General features: G+C 37.4%; 1 protein-coding gene across 13 annotated transcripts in view; it reads left to right on the top strand.

Annotated features, from left to right (window-relative positions):
• Positions 1–12,656, top strand: part of FIP1L1 (factor interacting with PAPOLA and CPSF1) — a 50,730-nt gene that overhangs the window by 8,789 nt on the left and 29,285 nt on the right. For 8 of the 13 annotated variants that reach the window (XM_060188058.1, XM_060188062.1, XM_060188056.1 and 5 more), the window contains exons 5-10: positions 1,044–1,147; positions 4,383–4,447; positions 5,016–5,123; positions 6,130–6,260; positions 7,095–7,163; positions 11,533–11,642. In XM_060188058.1, coding sequence (XP_060044041.1) covers positions 1,044–1,147; positions 4,383–4,447; positions 5,016–5,123; positions 6,130–6,260; positions 7,095–7,163; positions 11,533–11,642 — 587 coding nt within the window. The remainder of the gene's footprint in view (positions 1–1,043; positions 1,148–4,382; positions 4,448–5,015; positions 5,124–6,129; positions 6,261–7,094; positions 7,164–11,532; positions 11,643–12,656) is intronic. The other 5 variants (XM_060188053.1, XM_060188063.1, XM_060188054.1 and 2 more) reach the window with 3 other exon arrangements.

Below are 12,656 nucleotides of genomic sequence, written 5' to 3'. Positions count from 1 at the left end.
GAGTGAAATGGAGAGAGGAGGGGAAGACAGAGAGGGAAAGAGAAAGACACCTGAAGACCTGCTTCACTGCCTGTGAAGCAACTCCCCTGCAGGTGGTGAGCCAGGGGCTTGAACCGGGATCCTTAAGCCAGTCCTTGTGCTTTGCGCCATGTGCACTTAACCTACTGTGCTACCACCTGACTCCCTGTTGTTTTTAATTTTTATTCTTTAAAAATATACTTATTTTTATAGACTAGAGACAAGGAAGTTGAAAGGGGAAGGGGAGATAAATGATGAGAGAACAAGAGAGACACCAGTAGCACTGCTTCATTTGCTTTGAAGCTTCCCCCTGCAAGTGGGGACCAGGGACTTGCAGCCCTGTCCTTGAGTATTGTAATGTACGTGTACTCAACTGGGTGCACCACTGTCCAGTCCTTTGTTGCTTTTTACCATGACACTGTCTGTTAGAACTAATTAAATTTCTCTTCCCTTTATGTTCATTTGCTACGAATTCCTCATATACCCCTTCTCCCCCCTCCCTTTTTTTTTTTTTGTATAGTTTTACCTTCTAGATATCTTACTATATTGCCTTGGGTCCTTTTGAAAGTAATGGATGGTTAAGAAAAATGTATGGAATGTTACTTACACAAATAAGATGTTAGAAAGAGTTTTCATATTTTTATTCTTTATCTTGCAGAACACTGATTTATAAATGAGTTGAAGAAGTTGGATAGTAGAACCCTTGACTGAGTTCACACTTTGACAGTGTGCTAAGACCCGGGTTCAAGCCCCCAGTCTGCACCTGCAGGGCGGGAAGCTTCACAAGTGATAAAGCAGTGCTGCAAATGTCTCTTTCTTCCTCTTATCTCCCCCCTCCCTCTCAATTTTTCACTGTCTCTGCCCAATAAATGAGTAATTAAAAATGGTTTTAAAATATACATGAATTGAAATAGGTACTAGCACTAGGAGCTTCTATCTTTAAAACTAAAAATTATTTTTCACTTATTAATATGAGATGTTCAGATGAATTATTAAATGTAATTAATACCTTTGTTTTTGTATAGAAAGTAACTGAGACTGAAGATGACAGTGATAGTGATAGTGATGATGATGAAGATGATGTTCATGTCACTATAGGCGACATTAAAACAGGAGCACCACAGTATGGGTAAGTTAATTATTATTATTATTTTTTTAAAGTACTAGTTATATAGCTATAGTAATATGCCTGTGTCAAACCATGGCTAGCCGATTCTATCATTTTTACATTTCTTCTACTTAATATGATGTAAAAAACTTACTGAAAATTCACCACTAATTGCTTTAGAGAATAAATCTTAAAGTTCAGGGCCAGGCAATGATGCATATATTATGCACACATAGTAACATGTATGAAGACCAGTACAAAACCCAGGTTCAAGTCCCTGTGCCCCACCTTCATTGGGGATGCCTTACAAGTGGAGAAGCAGGTCTGTTGGTGTCTTTTTCTCTCCCTCTCTGTATTCTCTTCGCTCTCAATTTCTTTCTGTCCTATTCAATAAAATAGGAAAAATGGCCATTGCGAGCAGTGGATTTGTAGTGCCGAGCTCCAGTGATAACCCTGGAGGCAAAACAAAACGAGTCAAAAACAGCTCACATCAATAGAAAAGACATATCTGTATTGGGAGTCCAGCTGTAGTGCAGCAGGTTAAGCACAGGTGGCACAAAGCACAAGGACCGGTGGAAGGATCCCAGTTCGAGCCCCCGGCTCCCCACCTGCAGGGGAGTCGCTTCACAGGCGGTGAAGCAGGTCTGCAGGTGTCTTTCGTTCTCTCCCCCTCTGTGTCTTCCCCTCCTTTCTCCGTTTTTCTCTGTCCTATCAAACAATAATAACTACAACAGTAAAACAAGGGCAACAAAAGGAAATAAATATTTTTTAAAGTTTAAAAAATAGATATATCTGTATTGATAGATGTTTACTTATTATAGTTTATACATACATCAAAATGTGTTGTATGCTTAAAATGAGTACAGTGTTGTGTACCATTTATCTTTTTTTAATATATTTTGTTCATTTATTGAATAGAGTCAGATCAAGAAAGGAGGAGATAGAGACACCTGCAGCACTGCTTCACCACTCCGGAAGCTTTCCCTCTACAGCTAGGGACCTAGCTCCTGAGCATCATGACGCAGATGCTCTACTAGAGAGGTCACCACTCACTCAGCCCCTTGTCAGTTATAAGTTAATTTAAAAAACAAAAAACACTTTACTATTAAGATGTTTTTTTTCTAAAGGTAAAGTAAATTAGGTAAAAATTGCATGAAAGCAGGTGTGTTCTTGAAATATAGTGTTCTTGCATGAACTGAGTACTGCAGATACTGTAGCCAAAATTATTCTTTCACCTTATTACTTATCCAGGCTTTCAAATTACTTTGTTCAATTAAGCACAATATCAAAAGCATTTCTTTTTTTACTCTTTGTTGTCTATTATTCAACTGTTTAATCATTCTTTTTTTATTTTATCTTACTTATTTTGCCCTCCAGGGTTATTGCTGGGGCTTGGTGCCTACACTATGAATCCACTGCTCCTTGAGGCTATTTTTTCCCTTTTTTGTCCTTGTTGTTTATTGCTGTTGTTGTTATTGCTGTCATTGTTGGATAGGACAAGAGTAATCGGGGGAGAGAAAGAAAGACATCTGCAGACCTGCTTCACCACTTGTGAAGCGACCCCCCTGCAGGTGGGGAACAGAAGGCTTGAACTGGGATCCTTGTGTTGGTCCCTGGGCTTCATGTCATGTACGCTTAACCCGCTGTGCTACCACCCAGCTCCCAACTGTTTAATTATTCTTTTTTTTTTTTTTTAATTTTTTAAAATATTTATTTTCCCTTTTGTTGCCCTTGTTTTTTTTTTTTAATTTATTTATTGTTGTTTTTATTGATGAGGCTGGGATTAAGGATCAGGATTGTTTTTGGGGTGTGGAAGGTAGGAGTTCTGGCTTCTATAATTGCTTCTCTGCTGGAGGTGAGTGTTGGCAGGTTGATCCATACCCCTAGCCTGTTTCTGTCCTTCCCCAGTGGGCCAGACTTCTGGAAAGGGAGATTCCAGGACACACTGGTGAAGTCATCTGCCCAGAGAAGTCAGGATGAAATCATGGTAGCATCTGCAATTTGATGTCTGAAAGGTGGCAGGCTTTTTAACTATTAGTGAACACTTCAATTTTGAGTTATATAATTGTCCTTTGCATATTGATACATGTACAGTGTACAACGACCTAGCACCCTAAACCCTAGCCTATATCTGATATCTGTTACTTAGTTAAATGATGTGGATGTAGGTCTATAGGTTGTACCATGTGTTAGGACAGATCTCAACAGATTTGAAAAGTTGTGAGGTTGACTTCTCAGGCTTGGTATCTCTGGTTGCCATCCACAGTAAGAATTCAGTAGCAGCATGTTGTGGGTTGGCAGCAACAGTAGCGATTTGGTTGAAGTTGACAGGTGGTATGGCGAATCATAAGAAATATAAGGAAGTATGGGCATAATCCTAGACGTACCAGGACTAGAAGAAATGAGGGTCTAAAAGAGAATGCAAGGGGTTTCTTTAAACAGAATTTAGAATATCAATAATTAATTAATTATAACCAGGTTAGTTGGGGGGATTGATTTCTATGATAGTCCAATGGTTAATATCTATATTAATATTCTTGACCTCTCCATGCTTTGTACCCTTTTAGTGGCATCTGGACCTCTTTGTATTTTAGATATTTACTGGGTCAAATGGATTTGTTCTGTCTGGCTTAAAGTTATAGTTGGCTTAGATGTTTAGAGATCTATATTTGCAGATATGTTTTTAGAGGTCCTTGAACAATTTAGTTCTATTATCAGAGTTTGATTATCTTGCAGATCTAATATACTAATTGGGCTAAAGCAAATATTTGTGCTTAGAGCTATGGTCTAGGCAGTTAGAGAGCTTGAGATATTAAATCTATTGCCCATGTCATTAATAGTGATTTATGAGGTTCATCATATTTCTATGGGAATCCAATGATTCCCTGACTAGGGCCCCAGGTGTTGAGATGGCCTGGTAGTGACGATAAGGACCATCATTAAAGTATGCAAGTCTCTTGCCCTTATCCAGCTTTTGTAGTCCTTACATTATCTGACACAGTTGGACTAAGGGAAGTGAAATAGGGAATAGATGAGGGTATCTAGGTCTAAGAAGAAAATACTTGATTGAGTACCTTATAGTGTCTTTTTTAGGTCTCTGCTTGCCTGCTGCACTTATGGACATGTGACAGATTTTTAGCATTTGTGTAAAATATTTTCTGAATGTTAGTCTAAGTACTGTACATGTATGATTAACTCATCAACAATATATATTATTCTTTTTGGTTAAATTAAAATGTTTTTGTTTCATTTTTAGAAGTTATGGAACAGCACCTGTAAATCTTAACATCAAAACAGGTGGAAGAGTATATGGAACTACAGGTAAAATTTGTATTTGCAGCTATATCACTAGGAAAATAAAGCCTATGCCTGAGTAAGTCATAAATTCTTACAGCTATTTAAGCTTAATTGAAAGAATAATTTCTTAGTCTATATCACATAGAGGGGCAAACAGTATTTCTGTGAAAACCTAGATAATGTTTTAGTCTGTGATGGCCATAGAGGTTTTCTCTCACTTTTTAAAAAAACTTAGTTGTCTTACAATCCTTTAAAAATATGAAATCCTCAGTATACTGTGTACAAAGTTAGTAATTTAAAACAGAACTTAGCAGTTTCATAATGGCAACAGTTGTAGGTTTTTATTTTTAATATTTATTTTTAATATTTAATATTTTTAATAGTGACTCCCTAATCTAACCAATATATCTCATAGATCGTAAAATTTGAGTGTATCTGCTTTTATATATGATCAACATTAATGTTGTACTTATAATTTTTGCTATATTTATACCCAGAAATAGTGAAAAGATAGAATTTTTTTTGTGTGCCTATGCTATGTCTCAACTTATTGCTAGTGCAACCTATTCACCACTGTATACTTTGCAAATAGGAACAAAAGTCAAAGGGGTAGATCTTGATGCACCTGGAAGCATTAATGGAGTTCCACTCTTAGAGGTAGATTTGGATTCTTTTGAAGATAAGCCATGGCGTAAACCTGGTAAGCTTATTGTGGGTTTTATCAAAAGAAAGACTTCTAGTATAAACGGTCATTGGAAAGGTTTAATTTTAGGTTCATTTTGAATAATGGTTTTTGTTGGGGGGGGGGTGTGGTGCCAGGGATGGAACCCAGAGCTTCATACATGCACGACAGATGCTCTATCACTGTGCAGCCTTCTCATGAACACTATTTTTAAATGCCATTATAGTCGTCTTAAGCAAAATGATGAGTAAGAATGACCTGTATTGTTCAGTCTCACTGTGATGTAGCATTAAGTTAAAATAAACTTCAGTATATGAGTTGGGAAACAAGATTTAAAAAAACAAAACAAAAGTTGTTTTTGAGGATGGGGGAGTGTCACACCCACTCAACCGCCCATATTACCATGTACAAGGACCCGGCTTGAACCCCTACTCCCCATCTACAAATAAAGCAGGTCTACAGGTGTCTATCTCCCCTCTCCCTCTTGCTTTCTCTCTGTCCTATCAAATGGGGGGAAATCTTGACTTTTAATCTCTTCTAGTAAATAGACTTTTAGAATTAGTTTAAACTATTTTCTGAATGTTACTATAGTTATCATGCGTGCATATAACTTATTGAAAGAGAGAGAGAGGCGGGTGAGAGAGCCAGCACTCTGATACCTGCAGTGCTGGGGATCAAGCTGAGGACTTGAAGCTTCATCAGTGCTTCTGTCCACTGTGCACCCTCCAAAGCTGTTTCTTATGGTTATAATTGGTGAGATTAGAAAAAATTTAAAATAGGGTGGAGGGTAGATAGCATAATGGTTATGCAAACAAACTCTCATGCCTGAGGCTCCAAAGTCCCAGGTTCAGTCCCCTGCACCACCATAAGCCTGAGCTGAACAGTGCTCTGGTTAAAAAAAAAAAAAAGAAAAGAAAAAGTTTTATAATTGATGTGTGAATTTGTTTTTATGGTTCTTTAGATCTTATTTGTTATGTAAATAGACTTGGCATATTTATACATTTCATGTATGTATTGTTTTTAGGTGCTGATCTTTCTGATTATTTTAATTATGGATTTAATGAAGATACCTGGAAAGCTTACTGCGAAAAACAAAAGAGAATACGAATGGGACTTGAAGTTATACCGGTTACCTCTACTACAAATAAAATTACGGTAATTAATAAATATTTCACAGTATCCTTCACTGCCTTTTATTATTATTATTTTTTAGTTATTGTTATTGATGTTGTTGTTGTTGGGTAGGACAGAGAAATGAAGAGAGGAGAGGAAGATAGGGGGAGAGAAAGATAGACACCTGCAGACCTGCTTCACCGCTTGTGAAATGACTCCCCTGCAGATGGGGAGCTGGGGTCCTTGTGCTTTGCGCCACCTGCGCTTAACCACTGCTCTACCACCCGACTCCCTACCCCTCACTGCCTTTACTACTGTTTAAATTTTACTCTCCAAGTAAATAATTTTTCACTCTAAAAGTGGTAATAATTCTATATGATTGTTTTAAAAATGCCATTCTCTTTATCATGTTTTTGCTGTTCTTCCATGTCAGTGTTTAATACTAATGATTATTTGATGTGCTTGGTTTTAGTCACTGACTAGCCACAGCTTATTTGTCTTTATATGGCCTGTCATTTCAAAATTACATGGTATTTTTTTTTTTTTTTTTTATTTATTTATTTTCCCTTTTGTTGCCCTTGTTGTTTTTCATTGTTGTTATAGTTATTATTGTTGTTGTTATTGATGTTGTTGTTGTTGGATAGGACAGAGAGAAATGGAGAGAGGAGGGGAAGACACAGAAGGGGAGAGAAAGATAGACACCTGCAGACCTGCCTCACTGCCTGTGAAGTGACTCCCCTGCAGGTGGGGAGCCAGGGGCTCGAACCGGGTTCCTTACTCCGGTCCTTGCACTTTGTGCCGCATGCACTTAACCCACTGCACTACTGCCTGACTCCCTACATGGTATGTTAATGGGGACTATGTTATTTAACTTAGGCCGAAGACTGTACTATGGAAGTTACGCCAGGTGCAGAGATACAAGACGGCAGATTCAATCTTTTTAAGGTGAGTTTTAGTAAATTATCCTTGGTTGCCCTCATTTTTGTTCTTGAGTCTGTTCTCATACCATAACTAAAGAGACATGTTTAAAGTGGCAGTGGCTACCTTCTTTTTAAACCTTTAGCTTCCTGGTGACTTACACATTTGCTGATTGCTGTTGCACCTACACTTTTGCATGTAAATTTATAGCCTACTATATGAACAAATGCCAGGTAAAATTATTCTTGCTATATGTTGTGATTTTATTTCAAGCCATAGTATATGTTTATTGGGAGTCTAGTGCTTTAGCCACTGTGCCACCTCCCGGACCACTAGTATATGTTTATCGGATATAAAATTCCAGTAGGTTAAACTCATTATAGATCATTCTGTAATCTTTATCAGAATTGGACATTTGTTTCTCCTAATTCTCTTAAAAAATGGTAAGGAAGATGTCATACTGCTTATTATCTGTGATAGTGAACATTCGTGTAATATCTCATAGTTTGAGATATATAAGATATTAAACATTCTTTTAAAGTGTAATAAACCTCAATAGTAGGACAAAACCATTGCTTAATTTTTTTTTTTTAATTTGTTAAAGATGTGTTTCGAGGGGCCAGGCAGTGGTACACTTGGTTGAATGCACACATACCAGTGTGCAGGGACCCCACTTTGGGGGGCGAAGCCTCATGATCGGTAAATCAGCTTCAGGTGTCTCTCCCTCTCTCCTTGTCCCTCTCCGTCTCCCACTTCTCAGCCCCTCAGTCTTCACCCTTCCTCTCCCTTTCTTCTCTCAATATATCTGTCTATCCAAAGTAAAAAGAATAAATGAAAAACAAATGGTTTATTTTGGTGAGATAGTTAAGGAAAAGAACCCAGGACTCTATTCTGGTGCATGATATGCCAGGGATCAAACTGGAAACCTTAAGTTCTGTATCCTGTCAGCTGAACTATTTTCTCAGACCATATCCACTGAATTGTTAGAGGAAGTAGGCTTAGTGAGGGGCTAGGTTGCTATTACCACTTGAATATCAAGTCTAATTCTCTTTCATGTGATCATAAGCCCTGTCTAAACAATAGAATATTTTCATGGCTTTTTCAGTACTTAGCAACTTCTCAAAGACAGATTGTCCTTTTTTTAATTCTTGGTTCCTGTACTAAGTGGCACTGGGATGAAAATTGGGCATGACTTTTCAGATTGGGTTATATTCACAGGGAAATTTTGTGAGCAGGACTTTTTCTGTGCCCCTTTTGGGACTACAGCTGTACCCACCAAAATACTGCCTATGCACTGCGTATGCTGTATCTGCAGATGTAGCTGCTCTGCTGGACACAGTTCTATAAAAAACTTAACTTTAATTTACATCCACATTGGGTAAGTAAATGGTTCTTACTTAGCTGTAAATACTCTTAATAGTACCTAACGACAGCCAAAATCAGATGTCATCGGGTTCTTTTTTTTTTTTTTTTTTTGATATTACCTATTTAGAAATTGAACTTACATGCATGATTATAGTGAATATAGAAAAGTTGTCTTGTCAAATTAGATGAATTTTAGTGATGCTTTTATTTGGATAGAAATGAGAACTGCATTTATAGAACTATCAACTTCTGTTTACTTTCTTAGCAATGAACCTTGAAGTCATCTTTTTTTTTTTTTTTTTTTTTGGTAGTCTAGGCATACATGTGCACGCTCAGTTTCACTACTCTGCTCCTGAACTTTTTTATTCAGACAAGAGAGGGAGAAGACACCACAGCACCAAGCTGCTTCTGGTACAATTGTACTGCTCTGTGGTGCTGAGGCTAGGACTTAGACCCTATGGCAGAGCAGGGTACAGGTACCGGTCTTTCCCTGTGAGCTGTCTATAGGTCCTGCGATGGATTTCTAAAACTCAAGAGTAGGAAGAGCTAAGTTGTGGTTTCTGATTGATAATAGCTATTGTGAATCACTTTTTTGTTTTCTGATCTTGTTTTTCAACTTTTTTTAATTTTTATTTTAATTTATTTTAATTTCTTTATTGGGGGATTAATGCTTTACCTTTGACAGTAAATATAATTTTTTTGTACATGCATAACATTTCTCATGTTTCCACATAACAATACAACCCCCACTAGGTCCTCTGTCATCCTTTTCTAGGACCTGAACCTTTGCCCCAACCCACTCCAGGGTCTTTTACTTTGATGTAATACATACACCAAGTTCAGTCCAGGTTCTGCTTAGTGTTTTCTCTTCTGATCTTCTTTTTCAACTTCTACTTATGAGTGAGATCATCCCATATTCATCCTTCTGTTTCTGACTTATTTCACTTAACATGATTTCCTTAAGCTCTATCCAAGATGGGCTAAAAATGATTAAAGAGATAGAAGAGAATTGTTATGGTTTGGTTCAATTCAAGAAGATATAGAAGCAAGGAAAATGAACGAGAGAAGTAACTGCCTTTTGAGCAGGAGAATTGTTATGGTTTGGTTCAATTCAAGAAGATATAGAAGCAAGGAAAATGAACGAGAGAAGTAACTGCCGTTTGAGCAGGAGAACAACCAATAACATTGTTCTGACAGCATTGTATAGTGTGGTTGATTTGATAAAGTCCAACTTGGCACACTTAGCCAAAATTATAAAATGGGAGAGAATGAGGCCAGAGAAGTGCTCTGGCATATGTGGTGTTGGGGCTTGAACTCAGGACCTTACACTTGGAAGTCCAAAGCCCTGCCACTGTGCCACCAAAAGGTGGGTAGAAAAAATGAAGTTGGGGCCTGCAAGATGTTCACCTTGATAGTGCATTTGGTTTTTCATGTGCACGACTCTGCTTTGGGCTCTCAATGCACTGAGCGATAGCTTTGGTGCTATCTATGTATCTGTCTCTCTGTCCTTTTATCTCTGTGTTTCCATCTGGGTGGGAAAAAAATCAACCTGGAGCAGTGAAGCACCTCAGTGAATGCAAAAAAATAGACTAATAAGAGGCCAGGTGGTGGCGCACCTGTTTAAGTGTTCACATTACAGTGCTCAAAGACCTGGGTTCAAGCCCTGGTCCCCACCTGCTTCATGAGTGGTGAAGCAGGGCTCCAGATGTGTCTCTGTCTCTCTCCCTTTCTCTCTCCCTGCCCCTATCAATTTTTCTCTGTCTCCAATAAATAAAGAAAAATATTTTTAGAATAGATTAATAAAAATGGAGTTGCTCAATTGTATACAAAAAATAACTGTTAAATCATTATAATTCGGGGAGTAAGAGAAAGCACTTGGGATTATTTCTTTACTTTTTCTTTGCCTCTATCTTCTGGACTTTCTGTCCAAATATAGGGACTTGGAACTTTAATTTTCCTCATTTCTGGGGCCAGGTGGTAGTGCAGCTGGTTAGTGCTCACATTATAGTGCACAAGAACATCAAGCCCCTGGTCTCCACCTTCAGGGGAAAAGCTTTATAAGTAGTGAAACAGGGCTATTAAGTGTCTCTCTGTTTCTATCCAATAATAAGTAAGTAAATAAAATACTAATTTTCCTCATTTCTATCATCTGTTTTCCATCTCTTGGAAGATTTCTGCAGCTATGTAACTCTTCTATTCATTTATTTGTTTCTGCTATTATGTTTTTAGGAAAAGAGTGACTTGGTTTATGCAATTCTGGGGGAAATTATGGAGTAAGTGGATGACCAAGTTTCTGAATGACAACAGAGAGAAAGAAGAGATATTACAAAGATGGACCTAAGTCTCTGTGTACCCTGACCTATCAACATAATGGTGTTATTGATGATGGGGAAATACTGGGGTAAAAAATATGGCACTATGAGAGCGAATGATTACCATTAGTATTATAACAAAATACGGTTTGAATAGATAATGATCCAAATAACTAAAATGGCCACTGTGTTATTTGCTAAAGATAGAATGGGAGAATTCTTCAAAGCCCCCCTTTTTTTAAATTAATAAACATTTTTCTTTTCTTTTACTGTTCAATTTTGGCTTATGGTGGTGTGGAGGATTGAACCTGGGACTTTGGAACCTCAGACATGAGGGTCTCTTGCATAACCACTATGCTATCTCCCCTGACGTGCTAAGTTTTTCTTAAACTCTGAAATATGAAGTCATAAACAAGCATGTTAAACTCATTTCTGGTCATCTGAAAGGAATTAAGTTTTGATGAGTTATTCTTTGGACTTTTAAGTTATAGTAATGTGATGATGCTAATAGTTGTGCATTTGACTGTCTTATCTTTGGTGCATTTCTATGAAAGGTGTTCTAAAATAAGGTGATTTTATTAAATACTCAGCAAAGAAACATTCTTCATATTCAATTACAAATCAGATGCTACAAATTAATTTTACCATCTACACATTTAGCACACTCAGTATAGTGTGTTTGAGTATTTTAAACAAGCTAATGACTTTCTTTTTTTGAGGTACAGCAGGGAAGAACTGGGAACTCAGAGAAAGAAACACCTCTTCCTTCCACAAAAGCTGAGTTTTCTTCTCCTCCTTCTTTATTCAAGTCGGGACCCCCACCAAGCAGGTTAGGCACTCATAACTCAATTTATTGAAGATATTTTGGTTCCTTCACATTGCAGTGTGTGTGTGCATGGGGGGGGGGTATAAAAGGGCTGGGTGTTCTAGCAAAACCCATCATTGTTTTGTTTTAGTACAAAATGGGTTCTTTTTTGAAAAACTGAAGTGCTGTTCCACCTTAAAAAAAAATCTAGATAAGAAGTGAAGTCCAGTTCATACTTTCAGAAGTTATGTTAGTGATCTTGCTGTTTATGCTGATTCTTAACTAGAGAATTACTGGTAATCTAAGTGTAGATCTGTTGACTTAAATTTGCTTAACTAGTTTTAGTAATAGAGGCTGTAAAACTTCAACTTAGGAAATATTTTAAATTAAACCTTTTTTTTTTCCTCTTTGATTTTTGATAATGCTGAACTTAGAGTTCCACAGGGTACTAATCATTTGAGGCAAATGTCCTTGTAGTTAAATATGGCAGATGACTAACCTGTTGCCCAGAAACTGGTAAAGGATAGATTAGAACTGAAGTTTGATGTCAGCAATTTGATCTTGGATTAGATAAACTTGACTTTAATCAGTTATTTCTTTTAAATTGAAAGAAGTCCATTTATTACTATTAATAGTTCTCATATTGGATAATATTCTTTGCATATTTGTTTTAAAAAATGTATTTACTTATAATTTTTGACCAATGCACTTCTCAGCTCTGGCTTATGGTGGTGCTAGAGCTTGAACGTGGGCCCTCCTCCAGTGCCTACAAATAGTGCTAACTCCCCAGCTTGTTACAGTTTTTTAAAAAATATTTTCATTGATTCACTGATTGGATACAAAGTTTGGGAGAGAGAGGGAAAGAGAAAGAGACACTTGCAGCACTGGCTTGGGGGAACTGTGGACTTGAACCTGTGTCCTTGCACATTGTAACATGTGTACTCAGCTATGTGAGCCACCACCTGGCTACTGCATTTTTCAATTTTTAGAAGAGGTCAACTTTCATTCACCGAGTTTTCTAACTATAGTTAGAGTGAT

The sequence above is a fragment of the Erinaceus europaeus genome, chromosome 3 (genome assembly GCF_950295315.1).
Source record: "Erinaceus europaeus chromosome 3, mEriEur2.1, whole genome shotgun sequence".
Classification (NCBI taxonomy): domain Eukaryota; kingdom Metazoa; phylum Chordata; class Mammalia; order Eulipotyphla; family Erinaceidae; genus Erinaceus; species Erinaceus europaeus.
The sequence above is the reverse complement of the archived record's forward strand: the minus strand, read 5'-3'. Positions and strand labels throughout refer to the sequence as shown.